This window comes from Microcaecilia unicolor, chromosome 6 (assembly GCF_901765095.1).
Source record: "Microcaecilia unicolor chromosome 6, aMicUni1.1, whole genome shotgun sequence".
NCBI lineage: Eukaryota > Metazoa > Chordata > Amphibia > Gymnophiona > Siphonopidae > Microcaecilia > Microcaecilia unicolor.
This window is the reverse complement of record NC_044036.1, coordinates 333762217-333787457: the sequence shown is the minus strand read 5'-3', so window position 1 is coordinate 333787457 and position 25241 is coordinate 333762217. Positions and strand designations below refer to the sequence as shown.

Genomic DNA, 25241 nt, shown 5'->3' with positions numbered 1-25241 from the left:
CAGGTGTCCCACAGCCAACAATGGCCAAAGTTTTGGTTAACTACGTCAGGGTCCGAGGAGGAAAAACATCCGAACTCCACACCAGCGGCCATCAGAAGACGCCATTGTCCCCCAGGTGCGAGATTCCTCGGGCAGCACGAGGCAGCGGACCCTGACGCAGTTAACCGAAACTTTGGCCACTGACGGCCGTGGGACAGCTCAAAGCTTAGGACTCCTTTTACTAAGCGGCATTAAGCCCAACGTGGGCTTAACGCTCGCTATACAGGAAGTACCAGCTGGTACGTCCCACCCCTAGTGCGTCGTCATTTCCGGTGCTACAAAAATGTATTATTTTTGTAGTGCCGGAGTGTACCCGGCGGTAATCGGCCATTGCCGCACGCTGCCCGGTTACTGCCGGGTTAGCTTGGAGCCCTTACCGCCAACCTCAATGGGTGGCGGTAAGGGCTACCCCCCCCCAAAATGGCCACGCGGCAATTGCTTTTTCTTGCCGCACGGCCATTTCCTGTAGGAAAGTGAGACTTCCCTTTTACCAGCTGCGGTAAACGGGGGCCTCGGCGCAACGTCGGCACAAGCCCCCTTTTGCCACAGCTTGGCAAAGGGGCCCTAAGTAACCATATTCCTTTAAGAACATTAAGGATGTATTTTAGCCAACGAAGACAGTGAGAACTCGTACACACTGGAGGCATTTTTATCTCAAGTGGAGTCTGTTGAGGTTTTTCCTCCATTGTTTTAATTAATAAATAAATAATACAAAAATACAAAAAAAGCTTGAATGACATAGTAGTACTCACAAAAAAAACGGGGGGGGGGGGGGGGTTCTCTATCACATGGCATTCTCATTCTCCCTGTCTCATCAGCTCGTAACCTTGGGGTTATCGTCGACTCCTCTCTCTCCTTCTCTGCTCACATTCAGCAGATTGCCAAAACCCGTCCTTTCTTTCTCTATAACATCAGCAAAGTCCGTCTCTTCCTCTCTGAGCACTCTACCAGAACCCTTCTCCACACTCTCATCGCCTCTCGCCTAGATTATTGCAACCTGCTTCTCACCGGCCTCCCACTTAGCCATTTCTCTCCTCTTCAATCAGTCCAAAACACTGATGTGCGACTCATTTTCCGCCAGAGTCGCTATGCTCACATTAGCCCTCTCCTCAAGTCACTTCACTGGCTCCCTATCCGTTTCCGCATTCAATTCAAACTTCTCTTACTGACCTATAAATGCATTCACTCTTCCACTCCCCAGTACCTCTCCACTCTTGTCTCTCCCTACGCCCCCCGTTGAGTACTCCGTTCTGTGGATAAATCTCTCGCCTAGATTATTGCAACCTGCTTCTCACCGGCCTCCCACTTAGCCATCTCTCTCCTCTTCAATCAGTCCAAAACTCTGCTGCGTGACTCATTTTCCGCCAGAGTCGCTATGCTCACATTAGCCCTCTCCTCAACTCACTTCACTGGCTCCCTATCCGTTTCCGCATTCAATTCAAACTTCTCTTACTGACCTATAAATGCATTCACTCTTCCACTCCCCAGTACCTCTCCACTCTTGTCTCTCCCTACGCCCCCCCCCCCCCCCCGTTGAGTACTCCGTTCTGTGGATAAATCTCTCTTGTCCCTTCTCCTCTACTGCTAATTCCAGACTCCGTTCCTTTTATCTCGCTGCACCTCATGCCTGGAATAGACTTCCCGAGCTTGTACGTCTAGCCCCTTCTTTGGCCGTTTTCAAATCCAGGCTAAAAGCCCACCTCTTTAACACTGCTTTTGACTCCTAACCACTACTCACTTGCCCTGTACCCTTTTATCCCCACCTCTTTAATTCCCCTGCCTCTTAACTGTTCTGTCTGTTTGCCTGTCCTATTTAGATTGTGAGCTCTTTGAGCAGGGACTGTCTTTTCATGTATGGTGTACAGCGCTGCGTATGCCTTGTAGCGCTATACAAAGTGATAAGTAGTAGTAGTAGTAATGTAGAAGCCTGCCCCTGCAGATCAGCAACGTCAGACTCACAGAAACAGAAGCCTGCTCAGCCGCATTGCTGATCTGCAAGGGCAGGCTTCTAGATGGAATGTTGCTAGTGGAGGAGTAGCCTTGCGGTTAGTGCAGTGGAACATGGGATGTTGTTACTATTTGAGATTCTGGAATGTTGCTATTACTTGAGATTCTACATGGAATGTTGCTACTATTGGAGATTCTGTTGCTACTAGTTGAGATTCTACATGGAATGTTGTTACTAGTTGAGATTGTACATGGAATGTTGCTATTCCACTAGCAACTTTCCATTTTTAGATTGTGAGCTCTTTGAGCAGGGACTGTCTTTTCATGTATGGTGTACAGCGCTGCGTATGCCTTGTAGCGCTATAGAAGTGATAAGTAGTAGTAGTAGGATGTGTGATACTCTAAATCCCTGTTATAGTCCTATCATTTTGCATGCACTAACGTTGTCATTAGCTCGTGGCAACTGAAAATAATCCCTTCCTATTTAGGAGGTGCTAAGGGGTCCCACATTATTCAGTTAGCACACTATAAGGTAAACGTTACCCAAATAGCGCTTGCATGGCCACTCTCCACCCCCTCCAAAAATAAATAAAGGTGCGGTCAGCGTACGCTAATGGCAAAACTCAAAACACTTCAACACATCCTGAATTAGGCTATTTTTCCCACGTTCAGGACTTAAGATTCTATATATCACACCTAAGAAATTGGCGCCAAAAGAACCCCCCCCCCCCCCCCGCCTAGGCGTATTCTATAAAGTACGCTTAAATTTAGGAGTACTTTATGGAATACGCCTAAATTTCTGCACAATCTGTAGAATGCACCGAGAGCTCGTCCACACGACTAAATTTAGTCGCGGGCAGTTACGTCAAGTAAAACTTGGTGTAAACGCCAACACCTAAATTAGATGTGCATAGATTTTAGAAACACCAATTCTACACTCACGGCCATGCCCCCTTTTCAACTATGCGACTTAGAATTTACACGCATCACATTACAGAATACGCTTAGGGCCCTGTTTACTAAGGTGCGTTAGCATTTTTAACACGCCTAAAATTAGTGCTCATGCTAACCATGTAGACGCCTATAGGGATATTGTAGGCACGCACACCGTTAACACATATACCTGATTAACGCGTGTTAAAGATGCTAACGTGCCTATAACGTGGCTTAGTAAACAGGGTTATTCGACTGTTGTGCGCGCAATTTCTAAATAATGCCAATTAGTGTCAATAATTGCTTGCTAATTGGCAACAATCAGCGCTGATTGGCTTGTTAACTATCTAATTTGCATACATAAATCCAGAATACGACCAGATCTGTGCTTGCAACTTAAGTCGCACCCCATAGAATCCGGAGGTAAACATCCATTAGTGCTTAACGCAGTTTAGTAAAAGGGGCCCCATAGTGTCCCCAGTCGGCGCATCCCAGACTACACAATTTATCATCTGTGAAGACATCCAAACAACCATCACTAACAGTTTCTTTCCACAACTAACATTAAATATAGTCTAAATAATTCACATTCAGCAAAATGCTAACGAAGGTGATGAATGCAATTGTTTCACACTTTTTCTCCACATGTCTGAACAATAATTTGGGATTCTTCATCTAGTCCTATCAGCCTATAAAAAAATAATAAAAGCACTTGAAAATTAACACTTTATAAACAGCCATACAGTCACCTCTGGGATGTAGGTATGACCTCACATGTCGAGCCTCAGATGGGAAAGAAAAAAAAACAATCCAGAAATTATTATCCAGCCATGGCTTGCAAAGCAAAGTTAACTACTTGACCAATTCAAGTGCCCAACTCAGGTAAGCAAGGGTTTCTTTTCACCAGCGCACATCATGCCACCCTTGTAACTTTAACCCAACCCTCCTCAAGTTCATGCATAAAAATGTAAGGTTTTATTTCCTACATAATGAAAACTGGAATGGAATTCAAAAATGCATGGGATAAACACGTAGGAATCCTATTTTAAAAGGAATCGATCAAGAGAAGCTTAGCGGAGACTAGGTGGCAACACTGGTCATAGGAGCCAACTTTTCAAAATGATTGGGGGTGCTGAAATTTTTTTTTTTTTAAGGTGGTGCATTCCCCCTCCCCCTTCCTCTCCCCCATCCCCCTCCTCCCTCTCCCTCCCTCCTAGTTCCAGGCCCCCCCGCCCCACTTCAAGTTCCAGGCCCACCCCCCTCCCTCCCTCAGAGGTCCAGGCTCCCCTCCCTCCGAGTTCCAGGCCCCCCTCTCCCTCCCTCCAAGTTCCAGGCTCCCCTCCCTCCCTCCGAGTTTTAACATTCTAGGCGGCACGCAGGAAGGTGAGGGTAGGCACTGGGCTGGTGAAGGGAACTTCCGGTTCCGGCGGGTGAAATATTGGGGGCACCCACGGAGTCGGCGCCTATGACACTGGTAATTGGGAAGCAACGCCAGTACGGGGCGGACTTCTACGGTCTGTGACCTGATCGTGGCTGGATAGATTAGGATGGGCTGGAATGGAGCTTTTCAAGGGCTTCGATAATAACTTCAAAAGTTTTAGAACAAGGGCAGTGCTGGGCAGACTTCTACGTTCTATGCCCTGAAAATAGCATGAACAAATCAAGATCAGGTATGCATATATTGTATCACTTCATATCTTAGGTAATGAGTTTATCTTTTCAGGCAGACTGGATGGACAATACAGGTCTTTCCCTGCCATCATCTACTATGTTACAATATGATGGTATTTTTTGTTTGCTTGTTTTTCCTTTTTCTTTTTTTTTCCCCTACATAGCTTGTAACTTCAAAGGACACAGGATAACTCAAAACACATCCAGAAAACTACATGGAGTACTGATTCTATGCCAGGACATATCAGGTTGCCAACTCTGGAACTTTGGTCACTGCCCTTGCAACTTTTTAAAAATTGCTTTCTTTCCCCCAGAGCCTGAAGTGGAAGCTGGAGGCCAGCACTGGCTCTAACCCTGCACCAGTGAGTAGCCAAATAGGATGTTTTGGTGGAGCCTGAGGTTAACACGGGTGGGCTCCAGGCACCTCCGGTTCTCCTCTCATTGGCCTGTGCCACCCCCCTCCACGGCCACTAACTGGATAGGCCTGACTCAAAGGTGGGGGAGAGGCACGGCCCCTCCAAGACTACCACCCACGGGTATGCTTCTGCATTTTGTTTCCTCTCTTTGGGGGGGGGGGGGGGGGGGGAAGAGGGGATGGAGGAAGAATTACCACCGAGTAGCTTATCACTAGGATGGCAGAGTACAGAGCAACCAAAACTGTTTTGTTTTTTCCAATTTCAGCTGAAAACAACCCGAGATCGAAATTCACCATGCGGTTTCAGGCAAAGCTGAAAACAGAACCAGCACGCCACAGACATATAACCAGCAAAAGTGAGCCCCACTCTGGCCTCACCTCTGTACCTGAACGATAACGGGCACGCAACCCTAGGGCTCTCCCCTCCCCCACCAGGGCTACCTTACAAACCACGGTGGTGCAGTGTCCTTGTCAGGGCAGGAGCGATCCTAGGTTGCTCCTACCCATGCCAGCTCCAATCTCAAAATGGCTGCTGCGATCCCCCCTGGCAGTCTTGGAGCCAGCATGGGCAAGAGCGACCGACCAGGGCTTGCTCCTGCCTCAACAAGGCCACAGGATTTGTAAAGGTAGGGGGGGGTGGGGGGTGGGGGGGGGAACCCAATAAGTACCAGTTTTTTGTTTGAGGGGGTGAAGTGAGGAAGTGAATAGAGACTGCTTTGGATCAAAGGGGAGGAGGGGTTTGTTTCAATTTCATCCGAAAGTACACCAGCATTTTCGACCGAACTGAAACGAAGCCGAGTTGGAATTTTGGGCTGGTTTTGGTGGTGGAAGCCAGAACATAAACCAAAATTCAACTGGCCTCTATTGCAAAACATATACCACGCAAGCCCCAAAATGGCACTAATTCTACAGACACGTAAAACCCAAGTCTCAAAAATTAAAACACTCTCCTGAGGTCACGTGACGCCATGGTGCAGGGCTGACGCTGGAAAGCTAGGCTCCGCGCACATTCACCCGGAAATCAGATAATTTGACTTACCCAAGGAGCGAAACGCCACATTTTTACTCATAATCGGTGGGAGAGCGATTGGCGAGTGGAGATCGAGTGGAGAAACATAGAATGGCAGCGAACTCGGTGAGGAGAGAGCGAGACAAATCGAAACTGCCAGAAAACAAGATGGCCGACCAGAGAGATCCCGGAGAATTAGCGGTGGGATCCGCATGGCTGACGGAAATCACGGCCGAGGTTACAGCGGCGGTTGAAGCTGCGCTGGACAAAAAACTTCAGCAATTGCTCGATCGGACGGAGGAAGCTCATGAGCGTATTGATAGTATAAATATGGAGCTAGATGAAGGTTTACAGCGGATTTCAGAGATGGAGGAGACGGTAGGGGCGCAGAAAGAGATCAACAAGAAATTGGAGCGGAGAGTACAGGATCTGGAGACAAAGATCGATGATATGGAGAATAGGAGCAGGCGAAATAACCTGCGTCTGGTCGGGCTTCCAGAATCGCTCATGGATAAAGATCTACCCACCTTTTTGGAGGATTGGCTGCCGAAATCATTGCACTTAGAGGACAAATTACAGAGTTTTTGTATTGAAAGGGCTCATAGAGTTGGGCCTCCGAGACAGCATGAGAACAGGCCGCGAGTAGTCATACTAAAATCTCTGAACTTTCGATATAAACAACATATTCTGGAAGCGATAAGAGGAGGCAATACCCTCACCTACCAAGATAAGAAGATCCTGTGTTTTCAGGATTATTCCCAGCAGGTGCAGGCGAGGAGGAAGTCCTTCGCACCTATATGTACGGACCTTTTCAATAAAAAAATAAAATTTGCGCTCCTATATCCGGCTAAGCTGCGCCTCACGATCAATGGAGTCACCAAATTTTTTGACACAGTTGAAGCAGCTAAAGCATACATTCAACAACATGGGGGTGAATAGACCCTCTAAGAGGAAGGATATAATTACAGAAGCATTTTCTGGAGCTTTACAGGACAGAGGTTTAATTGAAACTATTTTGCTATGGAAAACCACCCTTGGGAAACATTTTGATCTCTCAAAGATTGAACACTGAATGATGAAACAGAGATTTAATTAGACATGTTCATGCTTGAATATATGGGATCTTATTGACGATACAATACATAGATGACAATAGGGGAAACAGACATGGACTGTGGAATATAATTTGGAATTTCAAGGTCGTACGAGCATGGAGAGGCGCAATGCAAATAAGGCTGAAAGACCACACAGAACTGAAACACAGCACAGTATGCTGAACTATTGAAAGGTGGTTGCAACAGAAGATGATCAAAGACTGGTATATGAAAAGTGACCTGTTAATTTGTGAATGAGTAGGTCGTTAGGAATGGGAAGAGTTGGAGGGGTAAATGATAACTGCAGGGTGAATGCAGGTGTTAATAAGTGACTAGTTCTTTGAACAGGAGGGAGGGAGGGAGGATTTGAAGGATGGGAGATGGGAGGGAGGGAGGGGGGGGATGGGAGATAGGGAGACATATAGAACTTGGCTAACAGATTCTCAATTAGATACATGGAGTCAGAAGAGAAACATGAGTGAGTTGAATGATGAGCGGCTGCTTGAACAAATAGTAGGAGTGGTGCTGCTGGGACACCATGACTGCCCTTATGTGGATGTGGAATATTGGTTGATGCATGAGCGAGATTTGGGAGACTGATGGGTTTAAGGATATACTCATGGAATGTAGGAGGTATCACATCTCCCATTAAGAGAAAGAAAATATTACATAGTCTCAAAAAGAAAAGAGCAGATAAAGCACTCCTCCAGGAGACACATCTATCGTCTCAGGAGCATCTTAAGCTCAAAACCTGGTGGGTGGGGACAGTATTGGAGACCCCTGCGGTGGGGAAGAAGGCTGGGGTAGTGATATTGTTCCATAAATCACTCCAGGTTGAGGTGGGGCAGCTGTGTATTGATTCTGAAGGGAGATACATTCTGGCACAGGTCAAGGTGAATAACACAGCCTACCTCATTAGCAACATATATGCCCCTAATGTGTACAGTAAGAAATTCTTCCATACTCTCATAAGCAAGATGCAGCAATTTAATGTTTCGAAGAAGATAATTGGGGGTGATTTCAATGTAGTAGCAGATCCCACCATGGACAAATCACATAATGTAGCAGGTGCGAGAGGGGAGATGGATAAAGGTATCAATTTGATGTGTGGAGCTCTGGGAGTGGTTGATGTGTGGAGGGTTCTTAACCCAAATACCAAGGATTATACGCACTATTCTAGAGCTCACCACACGCAATCACGAATAGACTACATACTGATAGATGAAGACAGCTTTGCAGATATCATGGAGGCAGCAATTGATCCTACGATAATATCGGATCATGCGGCAATATCTATCGAATTTAAAGATCTGAATTCACAAAGCAGACAGCTTAGATGGATATTTCCCTTGGATCTGTATTATGATCAGGATTTCAGACCATATATTAGGAGAAAATGGGAGGAATATGCACTGTACAATGCATCTCATACTGATACACCAATATTGTTCTGGGAGGCTGGGAAGGCTGTGTTAAGAGGAGAGATTATAGCATACAGTGTCAGAAAGAAAAAACAGAGAGATCGGGAGATCATTAGATTGGGGAAACAGTTGGTGCAATTGAGGAGGGCATATGGACAAGGGGCAGCAAATCATATCCGAGAGCAATTGTTAGCCACTCAGGTAAATTTAAATGAACTGCTACATCAGCGAGCCAGTAAATCTGTTGAATATTATAGATATCAATTGCATAGATTTGGAAATAAACCATGGAAGCTGATGGCAGGGCTGGTGAGGAAGGCGAAGGGGCAGAGGAGAGTGTTGGCGGTCAAGACACAGAGGGGGAACCTAGTACATGATGATACAGAGATACGAGAAGTATTTAAAGATTATTATGCTAGGCTATATGCCAAAAAAGACGAAGACGATTTAGACCCTGACATATATTTAGAGAATATCAACAAGACAAAGATCTCAGAACAACAGAAAAGGGCGCTAAATACACTGATTGAGACTGAGGAGGTCCTTAAAGAAATTAAAGCTAGTGCTTTACATAAAGCTGCGGGGCCAGATGGATATAGGGCTGAATTCTATAAAATATTAATGCAGGACATAGGAGGTCCCTTAACTAAAGCCTTTAATAGATCAGTTGAATTAGGGGAACTTCCACAGTCTTTGCGACTTGCGGATATAGTGGTATTTCCAAAACCTGAGAGAGATCCAACTATACCAGACTCATACAGACCAATTTCACTGATTAGTTATGAAGCTAAGCTGCTAGCAAAAATACTGGCCTCGAGATTGGCAAAAGTGCTTCCCAGCATAGTTGCAACTCCTCAGGTGGGATTTATACAAGGGAGAGAGTGGGAAAAATATTAGACTGATATTGGCATCAATAGAGAATGTGTGCAGAGGGGATAGAGATTCCCTATTGATTAGCTTCGACGCCGAAAAGGCGTTTGATCGAGTAGAGTGGGAGTTCCTGTTCGCTTCATTAAGAGCGTACGGATTTGAAGGCTTCTTTACACAAGCAATCTCTATATTATATAAGAACCCTATGGCGAGAGTGCTGGTTAATGGAGCGTACTCTCGAAATTTTGTAATTAATAGAGGTACCAGACAGGGATGCCCTCTGTCCCCTTTACTGTTTGCTATTACGCTAGACCCGTTGGTCAGGGAAATCATAGATAACCCTGAGATTGAAGGTATAAATCTGGGAACCAGAGAATTTAAGATCTCGGCGTTTGCCGATGACATTTTGGTTCATCTAACTAGACCGGAGAGCTCGCTACCGGTATTGATGGAGGTTTTTGAAGAATATGGGGCCTTTTCGGGATTTAAATTGAATTTCCAAAAGTCAGAGGGATTGCCCACAACTAATCAGGTAAGGGAGAAATGGAAGGGTAGGTTCCCACTGAGATGGGCGAACAAGGAATTTAAATACCTAGGCATAACTCTAACAAGTGATCCGAGTAGATTATATAGACAGAATATTGATAAGTTATTGCAATATACGCGCCACAAACTAGCAATATGGGAGGGACTACCCTTAACTTTAAGTGGGCGAGTGGGTTTATTTACGATGATACTTTTTCCAAAATGGCTCTATGTATTAAGACAGTTGCCACTAGTTTTACAGACTAAAGATATAAAGAAGATTCGAGGCATGTTGACTAGGTTCTGTTGGAGTGGGAAAAAGGCTAAAGTTAAATTGGAATATCTCTATGGGAAAAGAACAGAGGGAGGCCTGGGGTTGCCTGACATTAAACAATATAATTGGGCCTGTTTAGCTAGACACTTAGCAGATTGGATTATGGAAACAGAAGAGCATACGGCATGGAATACTGAGTGTGCATTGTTTAGACCATATCATCCCTATTATATGATGCACGTTGAGAGTAAAATGTTACCAAAGGAATGGAAACATCATATTTTATTGCACCCAATGAGATGTATATGGCAGTACATATTGAGGAGATTAAATAAGAACCCACGATGTACGGACCTCCTCCCACTAGTAGGAAATGGAGCATTCGAACCAGGGAATGCTTACCCGAAATTCATTAAGTGGGCACAGGAGGGAGTGGTATTAGTGGCAGATGTTATGCAAGATACGGGAAAGATTATATCAAGAGAGGCTTTAGAGGACTTGGTGGGAGTAGAGAACGTGACATGGTATGCTTACTGCCAGATCCACAGCTATATTGAGAAATTACTTAGAGAAAAATGTGATAGAGGGATGTATGAGTTGCTGGTGAATTTGTTTTTGCCTCAGGGAAGAGAACAGACTACGGTGTCCACACTGTATAAACAGCTAAGCTTGATTGCCAAGCATCGTAGTTATGAAGCAGTGGCAAGACGATGGTCTGAGGATTTACAGGTAGAGATCAGCAGTGGAGATATAGTCCAATCACTAAAGGAGATAGTACATAAAGTGGCTAGTGCCAGATATAGGGAGATACAATATAGAATCATTATGAGAGCGTATTTTTCTCCCATACAGGCTTATTACGCAGGTAGATTGCAAGAAACACATTGCAGTAAATGTAATTTTCAGAGAGCAACACTGTATCACATGTTCTGGGGATGTCTGGTTATACAAAAATTTTGGAGACCAGTGCTGGAATATTGTGAGGCCTTGCTGCACAGGAAGCTTCGGCTAGAGACTAAAACTGTTGCGCTTGGACTAAGGGGACGAGGGTCAATAATGCGACATAAAGAAAGTCTATTTATCTATAAGGTACTACTTGTTGGGAAGCAATGTATATTACAACATTGAACACAAGATATAGGACCATCCTTCTGGCAATGGAGGAGCTCGCTTCACTCCCTGGTGCGAATGGAAGCACGTACTATGTCCAGTAGCCCTAGAAGTAGACAACGGTTTTGGGAAGTCTGGGAACCATATGTACAGGCTCTATCAAGCAGAGCTCGTAGTCTATTGGTGAACACACTCACGGGAAAGGAAGGGAAGGAAAGTTAATGATATATATGTTTATTGATTAATGGTGATATGAGAACTATACGGTTCAGGTATAGGGGGGGAAGGGGGGTGGGGGGAAGGGGAAGGGTACCTTTAAAACTTTTGATGACACTTTAGATATGATTATGTTAAGAAACAAAACGGACAAAGACTTGGTTTAAGTAAATGTTTATTGACTATACAGTGGTGGAAATAAGTATTTGATCCCTTGCTGATTTTGTAAGTTTGCCCACTGACAAAGACATGAGCAGCCCATAATTGAAGGGTAGGTTATTGGTAACAGTGAGAGATAGCACATCACAAATTAAATCCGGAAAATCACATTGTGGAAAGTATATGAATTTATTTGCATTCTGCAGAGGGAAATAAGTATTTAATCCCTCTGGCAAACAAGACCTAATACTTGGTGGCAAAACCCTTGTTGGCAAGCACAACGGTCAGACGTCTTCTGTAGTTGATGATGAGGTTTGCACACATGTCAGGAGGAATTTTGGTCCACTCCTCTTTGCAGTTCATCTCTAAATCATTAAGAGTTCTGGGCTGTCGCTTGGCAACTCGCAGCTTCAGCTCCCTCCATAAGTTTTCAATGGGATTAAGGTCTGGTGACTGGCTAGGCCACTCCATGACCCTAATGTGCTTCTTCCTGAGCCACTCCTTTGTTGCCTTGGCTGTATGTTTTGGGTCATTGTCGTGCTGGAAGACCCAGCCACGACCCATTTTTAAGGCCCTGGCGGAGGGAAGGAGGTTGTCACTCAGAATTGTACGGTACATGGCCCCATCCATTCTCCCATTGATGCGGTGAAGTAGTCCTGTGCCCTTAGCAGAGAAACACCCCCAAAACATACATTTCCACCTCCATGCTTGACAGTGGGGACGGTGTTCTTTGGGTCATAGGCAGCATTTCTCTTCCTCCAAACACGGCGAGTTGAGTTCATGCCAAAGAGCTCAATTTTGTCTCATCTGACCACAGCACCTTCTCCCAATCACTCTCGGCATCATCCAGGTGTTCACTGGCAAACTTCAGACGGGCCGTCACATGTGCCTTCCGGAGCAGGGGGACCTTGCGGGCACTGCAGGATTGCAATCCGTTATGTCGTAATGTGTTACCAATGGTTTTCGTGGTGACAGTGGTCCCAGCTGCCTTGAGATCATTGACAAGTTCCCCCCTTGTAGTTGTAGGCTGATTTCTAACCTTCCTCATGATCAAGGATACCCCACGAGGTGAGATTTTGCGTGGAGCCCCAGATCTTTGTCGATTGACAGTCATTTTGTACTTCTTCCATTTTCTTACTATGGCACCAACAGTTGTCTCCTTCTCGCCCAGCGTCTTACTGATGGTTTTGTAGCCCATTCCAGCCTTGTGCAGGTGTATGATCTTGTCCCTGACATCCTTAGACAGCTCCTTGCTCTTGGCCATTTTGTAGAGGTTAGAGTCTGACTGATTCACTGAGTCTGTGGACAGGTGTCTTTCATACAGGTGACCATTGCCGACAGCTGTCTGTCATGCAGGTAACGAGTTGATTTGGAGCATCTACCTGGTCTGTAGGGGCCAGATCTCTTACTGGTTGGTGGGGGATCAAATACTTATTTCCCTCTGCAGAATGCAAATAAATTCATATACTTTCCACAATGTGATTTTCCGGATTTAATTTGTGATGTGCTATCTCTCACTGTTACCAATAACCTACCCTTCAATTATGGGCTGCTCATGTCTTTGTCAGTGGGCAAACTTACAAAATCAGCAAGGGATCAAATACTTATTTCCACCACTGTATTTGTTATTGACTGTGACATCAATAAAACAGTTTAAACATAAAACACTCTCCTACCTGCCAGCCAGATGTAAGATGCAGACGCCAAAGGCACTGCAAAAGGGAAGGTTTGCACCCCAAAGATCACAGAGCTTGGCGCTAAAACACGCAGAATCAGGCTCCCGCTCAACCCAGAACTTGGTGTTCCGGGGAGTCACCTTACTTATGCTGCTTGTGTCTAAATCCAGCCCTGCCACCACATAAAAAAAATGAGAGTTTGGCATCCACCAGCTTGTTAATGCCAGAGAACATAAGGTTCACTAATCCCTGGAACATCATATTTACATTTTCCCCTCGCATTAAAAAAAGTAACAAAAAAAAAACGCTTCCACTTTATAAAGCCAGAACATTTGAAAAGTAAGAGAATGAAGCCAGCGATACCCTGCCTCAGGCATGAACGAAGATAGCATGCAAGGACCGTGCACGGATTCCTGTGAGAATGCAGCTATTCCTGTCCAGAGCATGCAGAAGTGCAAGTCACCCAGAACACTGCGTTACACGGACTTTAAAAATCAAGATTCTGTAGGAGACAAGACCTTATTCAGGCCTCTTCGTGGAAATACTTCAAAAATCTATACACATAAATAGAATTCCTCCACCGCTATGAACGTGGTTCAGAGCCAAAATGAAATGGAGGTTTTCAGCTAGCAAAAAGTGCTTTCATCATGGTAGCATTTCAGGTTGGACAAATAATATTCACGGGCCCTTTTACTAAAGGGTTGGCGCGCGGCGACAGGTTTGATGCGCCAATCCGGAACTACGCCGGGCTACCGTAGGAGATGGGTCGTTGTTCCCACCCCTAGAATGCACCATTTCCGGCGCTAGTAACATAGTAAATGACAGCAGATAAAGACCTCTACGGTTCATCCACAAAAATATTTCCAAGTTTGTACCGTCGGGTTAGCGCGGGAGCTCTTACCGCCACCTCAAGCTGTTTTTTATCACGAGCTAAAACCTCCAGCACAGCTTCGTAAAAGACTCCCTCAGTAAATGGTCACTTGTCGGACAGATGGGTAATCCCGAAACCATCAGGTGTCGTAAAACAACCAGAACTAAACAAGACAAAATGGGCCGAAGCTAAAAACGTAATGCTGGCGCTAGAGGCGATTAGCACCGTACTAGCGCCAGCATGAGCGCAGAATGCTGAGGGCTGGAGCGCAGGAGACACTGTGAATGCCAAAGATTAGCGCAAATAGCATGCAAATGTAGTCAAACAGATGTTAATGAGGTCATTTCCTATTCCTTCCCAATACTCAGAGAACAGCGCACAAAACAAAGCCGCCCTTACTACTGAAAACCTAACGCCAACTCGGAGCAGGCGTTAAAATGTTTGAAGAGAGAATTTCCCACGATTCTTTCCATAAAATTGCCAGTTTTGATTTTTTTTGTTTTGGAAGTGGAAGAAAGCCAGTGCAAGCCCCTAACCGCTGATACAAAAGAACATAAGAGTAGCCATACTGGGTCAGACCAATGGTCCATCTAGCCCAGTATCCTTTTTTCCAATCAGTGGCTAAGCCAGGTCACAAGTACCTGGCAGAAACCCAAATCATGGCAACACTCCATACTACAAATCCCAGGGCAAGCAGTTGCTTCCCACGTCTGTCTCAATAGCAGACTATGGACTTTTCCTCCAGGAACATGTCCAAACCTTTTTTAAACGCAGATATGCTAACCGCTGTTACTACATCCTCCGGCAAAGAGTTCCAGAGCTTAACTATTCTTTGAGTGAAAAAATAGTTCCTCCTATTTGTTTTAAAAGTATTTCCACGTAACTTCCTCGAGTGTCCCATAGTCTTTGCTCTTTTGGAACGAGTAAAAAAAAAAATCGATTTACTTCTACAATTTGTACACCACTCAGGATTTTGTAGATCTCAATCATATCTCCCCGCTTTCAAGCTGAAGAGCCCTAACCTCTAGCCTTTCCTCATACGAGAGGAGTTTCACCCCCTTTACCATTTTCATCGCTCTTCTTTGAACCTTTTCTAATTCCACTATATCTTTTTTTGAGATACGACAACCAGAACTGAACACAATACTCAAGGTGAGATCGCACCCTGGAGCGATAAAAAGGCATTATAGTATTTTCCGTCTCATTCCCCATCCCTTTCCTAATCATTCCTAGCATCATCGTGTTTGCTCTTTTGGCCGCCACACACTGAGCAGAACATTTCAGGGTCAGCGTATTATCTACAATCACACCTAGACCTTTTTCTTGAGCGCTGACCCCCAAGGTGGATCCTAGCATCAGGTTAACTATGATTCAGATTATTCTTTCCAACGTGGATCACCTTGCATTTGTCCACAATAAACTTCATCTGTTTTTTTATTATTTATTTTATTTGTTTCATTTGTATCCCACATTTTCCCACCTATTTGCAGGCTCACTGTGGCTTACATGGTACTGTAACGGTGTTCGCCAGTTGCGGTGTTTACAAATGCAGGCGTTATTGATGGTAAGAAGGATTGTGTTTGGTAGATACAGAAATAAGTGTGCACACGTCCGAGCAAACCCGAAAGTGAAATCACACATTGGTGCCGCTATCCTGCGCTTAAATATAAGCCTTCCAAGAAAAAAAAATTTTTGAAAAGCTTATAAAAGTGCAGAAAAAAAAAATAACGTGCGCTTCACTTTTGGGTTTGCCTGGCTCAAATGCACAAGAGCGGAGGTTACTGCAAAACTCTTCTGTCATGCGCCAAGTACGTTTTCCCCCCTTACTTTCGCTTTTATAGCGTGAATATAATTTGAATACCATTTCCTTTGAGCACTGGTGAGCTAGTTTTCTGCGCTGTCGGCTTTACCGCAGGAGTTCTGAGCATCGGCCTGAAAATGCACAATTTCACGGTGCTTTTTTCCCCCCCTAAATTTGTCCCATTTTGGCGTTATATGTCTTATGGAAAAACATTACTTCATTTCATTTTTATATAGCTCCTTCGTCCCCCCAAAAAAGGACTCAAAGCAGTTTACATAATAAAAAAAATACAAAATTTCATAAAAAGCAATATTCCAATACAGCACCAAATACAATGATAAATTAAAAGCCCCTAATCCATAGTGAAAGCCCCTAATCCATAGTGATATGGGTTGAACAGTGAGTGGTTAGGGTGGTGGACTTTGGTCCTGGGGAACTGAGTTCGATTGCCACTTCAGGCACAGGCAGCTCCTTGTGACTCTGGGCAAGTCACTTAACCCTCCATTGCCCCATGTAAGCCGCATTGAGCCTGCCATGAGTGGGAAAGAGCAGGGTACAAATGTAACAAAAATAAAATAGATACTATTGGAGATTCTACATGGAATGCTGCCACTATTGGAGATTCTACATGGAATGTTGCTACTATTGGAGATTCTACATGGAATGTTGCTATTCCACTAGCAACATTCCATGTAGTAGAAGCCTGCGCAGCCACATTGGTGATCTGCAAGGGCCGACTTCTACATGGAATTGCTAGTGGAATAGCAACATTCCATGTAGAATCTCAAATAGTAGCAACAGTGGAGGAGTGGCCAAGTGGTTAGGGTGGTGGACTTTGGTCCTGGGGAACTGAGGAACTGAGTTGGATTCCCACTTCAGGCACAGGCAGCTCCTTGTGACTCTGGGCAAGTCACTTAACCCTCCATTGCCCCATGTAAGCCGCATTGAGTGGGAAAGCGCGGGGTACAAATGTAACAAAAAAAAATGTGTATAAAGCAAATACCCATTTTGTAAAGAATAAAACGAAGTATCCTCCCCCCCCCCCCCCAATAGTTGTGACATTCTTTTCAGCCCCATTCCTGGCGCATTTCATAACAATTCTGGATTTTTCTGACGTACGGTTTTGCATCGTTGGCTTTCAGCAGTGCAAAGTCATGTGAAATATTCTACAGTGTCCGCAGGATGGAGAGACACCCCCCCCCCCCCACCCAGAAAATAACAAAAATCAATGTAAGTCTGACGCACTCCACTTTTAAGTGTATGGATGACACTCCCCTCCCCCAACACCCCCAGGTCAACTACTAGGAGAGGTCATAAATCAGGGTCCGCCTATTGCCACAGTAACACAAGCTTGCTTCACTTCACTTCTATACATTTGAGAAGCCCAGTGGCAGATGCAGGGAGGGCTTGTCCCCCTTGCAGTGCCTAGTGCCCCTGGTCCTTGGAGCCTGCTAGTTGCCATGGAGACCCAAGTCATCCTCTGTATACCAAATGTCAGTTCCCTAAATGTAGACCCATTGGGTTTCAGGTTTCAAAGTTTTCTGGCTTATTGTAATGCCAAAGTTTTGTAGACTTCATAATAAAGCTGTGTACTTTTGTAAACATTTCCTATAAGCAGACTCTCTGGGTTTAAGGGTTCAAAGCTTTCTGGCTTATCGTATATCAATAGAAATCAAACAAAATAAAACATGGAAAAGAAAATAAGATGATACCTTTTTTATTGGACATAACTTAATACATTTCTTGATTAGCTTTCGAAGGTTGCCCTTCTTCCTCAGATCAGAAATAAGCAAATGTGCTAGCTGACAGTGTATATAAGTGAAAACATTCAAGCATTACTATGACAGTCTGACAGGGTGGGAGGATGGGGGTAGGTAGGAGGTATGCATGGGGACATCAAAGCATATCATTGATATTCTAACAGGTTGGGTGTGGATAGGTGAGGGGAGGGGAGGGTGATCAACAGAGACATACAGCTTTATGGTTTATAATGGGCTAGGAACCCCAGTCCTTTCCGTTGGGTGTTAAAATATTCAATCATTCTGACTTCCGATCTGACGAAGAAGGGCAACCTTTGAAAGCTAATCAAGAAATGTATTAAGTTATGTCCAATAAAAAAGGTATCATCTTATTTTCTTTTCCATGTTTTATTTGTTTGATTTCTATAGATTCTACATGGAATGTTGCTATTCCACTAGCAACATTCCATGTAGAAGTCGGCCCTTGTAGATCACCAATGTGGCCGCGCAGGCTTCTACATGGAATGTTGCTAGTGGAATAGCAACATTCCATGTAGAATCTCCAAGAGTAGCAACATTCCATGTAGAATCTCCAATGGTATCTATTTTACTGTCATAGTAATGCTTGAATATTTTCACTTATATACACTGTCAGCTAGCACATTTGCTTATTTCCGATCTGAGGAAGAAGGGCAACCTTCGAAAGCTAATCAAGAAATGTATTAAGTTATGTCCAATAAAAAAGGTATCATCTTATTTTCTTTTCCATGTTTTATTTTGTTTGATTTCTATAGATTCTACATGGAATGTTGCTATTCCACTAGCAACATTCCATGTAGAAGTCGGCTCTTGTAGATCACCAATGTGGCCGCGCAGGCTTCTACATGGAATGTTGCTAGTGGAATAGCAACATTCCATGTAGAATCTCCAATAGTAGCAACATTCCATGTAGAATCTCCAATGGTATGTATTTTACTGTCATAGTAATGCTTGAATGTTTTCACTTATATACACTGTCAGCTACCACATTTGCTTATTTCCGATCTGACGAAGAAGGGCAACCTTGGAAAGCTAATCAAGAAATGTATTATGTCCAATAAAAAAGGTATCATCTTATTTTCTTTTCCATGTTTTATTTTGTTTGATTTCTATTGATAACCTTAAGAGTGGACTAACACGGCTACCGCACTCCTCTATCCAAATGTAAAAACATTATATGTGTCAATAAATTGAAGCCATAGCGCTCAATTGTGCTCAAACGAAGTCGAGCTGAGAAGATCGGAGCAGCGTCTCTGATCTATGCATAGGTCAGAGACACTGCTCCGATCTTCTCAGCTCGACTTCGTTTGAGCACAATTGAGCGCGTTTTTACATTTGGATAGAATTAATAATCAACATACGGCAGAGAAGACTCCTGACGCAGGCCAGTACGGCCGAAACACAGCTGTGTCGAGTCCCTTTCTCCCTGCTACAGTTTGGCTAATAAAGTTGATTCTTAATTTTTACATCCAAAGTGTCGTCTTTTTTATGTAATTTTTGTTTTGGATGGATTTATCTTTTAAATACCTATTTTATGACTAATTTTAAATTTTGACGTTTTAAACACATATTTTTTATTTTATATATATATATATTTTTTTTGTTTTTGGTTTTTGTTAGTCATCTTCGCTGATTTTTCCCCATACACAGATTCTCCATTGTTCCACCAGGCCCAACTCTCTTTCTGAAACCACCATTAACAAATGAATGCAATCTACATATGTAAATGCTGCTAGTTACATGTGGAGATGCTTCTAAACTCAAAAGTCGCCATGAAATACTGCGTGCATTTATAGCCGCGGTGGAACTTACTGATTTTGAAACAGTGACTGATTGATGCTCAAAGGAAAATCGCATGCAAATGAGATGCCTAGAAATTCTGAAAGCGGCTCGGTAGGAAAAGCGACTACCCAGTGGCGTTCCTAGGGGCGCTGACACCCGGGGCGGATCGCTGATGCGCCCCCCCCCCCCCCGTGCAGCACAACCCCCCCACCCCGGCGAAAGAACCCCCTCCCCCCCGGGTGCACACCGCTGGAGGGGGGGGTGCTGCGTGCCGGTCAGCGTCGTTCATTTCCATGCTCCCTCTGCCCCGGAACGTTACTTCCTGTACCGGGGCAGAGGGAGCTTGGAAACAAACGACGCTGACCGGCGTGCGGCACCCCCCCCCCCCCCCGGCGGCTTGCACCCGGGGGGGACCGCCCCCCCCCCCCCCTTGGTACGCCACTGCGCCTACCACATACGCAGATCAATGTCAGTGAAGGACACACTTGTGCTCTCGTTCCTTTTTCTCTTACGCTTTGTGGTAGCTATGCCCATGTACAAAGTAAGACCATATATCTGCAGTGGGATTGAGCTATTGTTGCTCACTTTCTTGTACAAGTTACCCAACAACCATCGGAGCTCCAGAGCCATCGCAGGTAGGACAGGGTTAGGGGAGGATTCTGTAGGGCTCATGGTATGCTGGGAACATGGGACTTCTTGGGCCTGGAGTGAAAGGGAAACCTGATTCGCAAACCTGGGTTTCGGTGCAGTGGTGCCAGTGGCGTAGCTACGTGGGGCCATGGGGGCCTGGGCCCCCCAAATTTCCTCTGGGCCCCTGGCTTTGCTGGCGGAGGTCCCCAACCCTCGCCAGCTGAAGCCTTGACCAGCGCCGGTCTCCACGCTCAATTTCACTAAAAGGAGCATGCAGGACATGAGGGGAAGACAGAGCAGGGCAGGAAACGAAGAAGCGCTGGAGACCGGCGCTGGACAAGGCTTCAGCTGGCCCCGCCAGCCAAGGTATTTGCTGCAGCACTGGCTGGGGAGCGGCAGGGCGGCGAGGAGGGGCGGCAGACCAAAATGTGCCCCCCCCCCCCCCGGGGCTCTGGCTCTCTTCTACCATGAGGTCTGGCTACGCCCCTGAGAGGTGCATGCTGTTCATCATGTTTTTATTGAAAGACAGGGCAGCCTGGCCGCCGGTTGTGCGTTACAGGAAGTGACACGTGTCCTGTGTCGGCTACGTCAATTAGAAAGTCAATCGGGGCTAATACGTCGAGAGTCTAGCTGAATAGCGTCCATCACTCATAACCCTGGCAACGATGGAGAGACTGCCATCCTGCCTCACCAATACTGCAGCTCTACAGTGAGGGATGCAAACTGCTCCACTGAGAAGTCACCCTTCATGCAACAACAGCAGGGAAACATTAAAGGTATGCACTTTCAATGAAAACATCTGTGTATCGTACAAAATGCTCATTTTAACACTAATGAGTTTGTTATAATTGCATAGGATTACGGTGCAGCTATGGCATACAGTAAAAGTGATGCAGAACCCCTTTCTGCATTAGACGTTGAATAACGTGCATGCCACACTGGCTACAACCAGTCTAAACCAAACGTTGCAAACACGTAAGCTTTGAGCATCGGGGCGGGGGGGGGGAGGCAGCGGTGAAATCAAAGGCTACAGATTAGAACACAACCACAAAATGACTGATTAACGTCACTGCAATCTGCACCGCCTTCTAAATTTCCCATTAACAACAAAACAAAACAAAATCTGTGCGAGGTTAAATAGACCAACTAGTGCAAAGTCTGCACTTTCTCTGGAAACCGATCCGAGCTATTATAAAAGAAGCAACGCGCAGATCAAGTGTGATTTCCAACCGATTTAACAACTCCAGAGCTGAAACGCCTTCAAACCAGGACCCGTGAAAATCTGACACTGACGTTTCTTGCTCGGTACTGAACGGAGACGAGCCGAAAAGCATTTATTACTCCTGTCCGATTATTTCAAGAGAACTTTAGCGACTGCGTCTGGGCGTTTGGCGGGTCCAAGAAATCATGAACTGCACTTAAGTTGTGTTGAACCATGAAATTATTTTTTCTGTGCTTAATAAACGCCAGCAGCCTCCTCCCAAGTCACAATGATTATTATTATAACATTGACCACAGTGAATATATCAACGCCCTCCCCCCCCAACTTAGACTGTAAGCCCTCGGGGGGGTGGGGCAAGAAAATATCTACTGTACCGTAATGCAACTGGCCTTCAGCTAAATCTGAAAAAAAAAAGACATAGTAACATACATACATAGTAGATGACGGCAGAAAAAGACCTGCACGGTCCATCCAGTCTGCCCAACAAGATAAACTCATATGTGCTACTTTAAAAAAAAGACGTGAGCTAAATCCCCTTCCTCTCCCCCCCCCCCCCATTAATGTGCAAATCCCCTTCCTCTCCCCCCCTCCCCCCCCATTAATCTGCAAATGAACAAAGTTTTTGATGCCCCTGGCTTCCTTTCCTGCAAGCGAACCTCTTCTGTGCAAGCTGCAAGGGGCGACGAGGGGGGTCGATCAACTGGGACGGGTCTGGGTCTGTCCGACCCCCAGCAGCTGCTGCACCTTTGCTCTGCAAAGCGATCGGCACAAACTGCACCATCACTGATCCTTTCCCCCAGCCCCCATTGCAAATACAGTCAGAGTTGTTGATTAAGGAGGCTGTTTGCTCTGCAACTGGGATTCAAAGTCCTGCCAGCACCTCACACCGGTATAACCAGGAACCAACCATCGTGCCCGGCGCTCAAAAAAAGCAGGAGAGCTGCGTAATGGAAAAGGCTCCAGACGCAACAGCTTCAGGAACTGTGTAAACACAAACATACTTTCCCCTTCGCGTGTGCAAACAAGAAATATATAGCTTAATAACACGTATATACACCCTTTCCCACACTTTCTTTGAATTAACCTCTATTTCTGCGCGTGCATGTGGACTTACAGAGCGATCGGACCGGTTTATGCAAGCAAAAGGGTTTCCATTGGCTCCTGCCTGGGTCCCATCCACCAGCCAATCAATTTCAACCCCTCTCTCTGCTGCCTGCAAGCTAGGCTGACTGACCTGCCACTGCTGCTGCTCACACTTCAGTCCGCTCCTCCTGACTCTTTCACTTTAAAACTGCAGATTTATGGGACTGAACAGAATTAAACATGCAATATGCAGAGGACTTATCAAACTGCAAAAAAAAAAAAAAAAAACATTTTCCCAATCCGGTGCAAATTTAAAATAATGATTCAAAGATTTTAATTAGATAGATTGATAGAAAATATAGAAATAATCCTGCAGAAACGTGGTACTTGTGAATTTAATTTCAGCGAACATATTTGCAAAAAAAAAAAAAAAGCATTGGTTTGAGAACAGACCTTTCCTACGAAAAAGAGTATATTCTCTAGTTACTCCTCTCATCTCGTGTTAAAGGTGCTCTTTTAAGTTTTCTTTTATTGTTTCACTTGAAAGTAAAAACTGTCGTTTCAAGGTGCCTTTGAAAAGCCTAATACGTTTCTCGCCACCCCTGTGTCTGTCCTGACTATGCAAAAGCAAAAAAAGAGCTCAGTAATCCTAGCACAAGAATGCAAATAATGTCACTGCACACAGCTGAACTCCAAGCCCTGCCTTACAGGAACTCTCTGCAAAAAGGCAGATACTAAACAGGAAATGCAACTGAGCTGGGGAAAGCCTCAAACTTCGAAATGCAACCGCATACTAACAATTGCATCCGTGCACTTCCAGATGCACGCACGAGTTTTTGCATTTTTTGCAGCCCAACGCCACTGCGATCTTACCTCCTCTTGCCTGAGACATTTTCCCCTTTTGCTTTGATGGGGGAGGGGAAGCACAAAAGACTTTGCCTTGCCTCTTCTGGCGCTAGTTTTGCAACAAAGATGCAAAGTGGAGGCACGCAATCTTCATGCACGTGGAGCTTTTCTTGGCTCCTGCGGTAGAGCGCCTTGCGGGGAAGAGACGTGGAGATGCACGCCTTGCAAAACAGAGCAGAAAGGGCAAATTTCTAATTGCAACGCTGAGAAGGCTGTGCAGCACCTACATGATGGGCCAGGGCTGGCAGCTCAAAGCTCTAAACTTGGATCTGAGAGTAGCTCAGTGCGCAGACGTCTTTCCTGTGGGCGCCGCTAGTGCTCATGGGCAATGTAGTTCCCGGCAGCCGCTGCCCGCAGAGCCACTTCCTCAATGAAACCGGGTTTGCAGGAAGGATGCCCCCGAATTCCCCTCTTCGTTAATTTAGGCTTCTGTCTCCTACCCTGTAACATAAACCATCTTTTGGCACACCTCGTGTAAACAATTGTCTGATTGGTTGGCAGCGATCCCCCCACTGGGGGGGGGTTCCAAGCTTTTGCCCCCCCCCTGGTCACATGCAGCAATTGCAAGGAAGATATATGGCATAGGTTTTCCAGAAAGGATCGGCGGCTAATGTTAAGCAGCCGCTGATTGGCTGAGTTCCAATTCCTGACCTGCTTTGCTATTGGTTGGGAAGTGTGCTTGTAGACGAGATTAGCATAAATTCTGCTGTCCATAGCGTTGACCGATCGCTATTGTGCAGCTGCAGCGCCAGGCGCGCAATGGAGGGCAAAGTGTTCTAAATGCACGTGCATCTGTGCAATCTAGTCCCTTGGGGGAGACACGTGGCCAGGCTGGTTTGGCAGATATCCACAATGAATGTGGAGAAGGAATTGAACAGGCAGTGCATGCAAATCTCTCATGGATGTTCATTGTGAATATCTTTTTATTTTCCAACAGGGGAAAGCTATGGTTCAGTTTTGTTGTTGTTGGTACCACAGCCAATATGGTACACGACCTTTAATAAATAAACCCCTTTCATTATTGCTAAGAAATGAGCAGTAACGTCATCAGTACTTTATCTGCTTATTTGAGGGAGGAGGGGAGGCAAAGGGTAAGGTTGCCATCTGTGGCATAGCCACAGGTGGGCCTGGGTGGGCAAGGGCCCACCCACTTAGGGCTCAGGCCCACCCAACAGTAGCACACGTTTAGCAGTAGCTGGTGGAGATCCCAAGCTCTGCCAGCTGAAGACTTCCCACTGATGGTAACAGAGACGCTACTCTCCACGGTATTGGCACTTGCGCATGCTCAGTTTTCAGCGCATGCCTGCTGCAGACTGCCAAGGTGGAAAGAAGCATTTTCCTGCCAGCTGAGATATTTTTTTAGTGGTGGTTTTCGGGGGGGGAGGGGAGAACACTTGGTGCCCACCCACTTCTTGCCTATGCCCACCCAAAATCTGTTGTCTGGCTACGCCCCTGGTTGGCATACTTATATTTAGGGCCAAAGAGCAGAGGCAACAAAGCAGCTAGTAAACAACAGGATCTTGATCTGAAGAAAGAAAAAAAAAAAAAAAACGACAAACACCGGTATCACAACAAGGATCATTTGTTCTTCAAAAGTGGCCTGACCTGGCCAGGCCCAGGTGTCTGCAAATTGCCTGCATCAGGGGCCGACACACCATCAAGGACAATTGTAATTTTTTTTTGAACTGATGTAAATGTCAGTATAGAAACAATTGCAAGAAATACATGTGAAAGAAAACCTCTGGCCACCTTTGAAGAATAAACACTCCTTGTTGCCATACTGGTGTTCAGTGTTGCCACATGGGAAAA

General features: G+C 45.3%; 1 protein-coding gene across 1 annotated transcript in view; it reads right to left on the bottom strand.

Annotated features, from left to right (window-relative positions):
• Positions 1–23667, bottom strand: part of MAP2K6 (mitogen-activated protein kinase kinase 6) — a 127860-nt gene extending 104193 nt beyond the window's left edge. The window contains exon 1 of the mRNA XM_030206533.1: positions 23400–23667. Coding sequence (XP_030062393.1) covers positions 23400–23418 — 19 coding nt within the window. The 5' untranslated portion in view covers positions 23419–23667. The remainder of the gene's footprint in view (positions 1–23399) is intronic.
• Positions 23668–25241: the final 1574 nt, after the last annotated feature.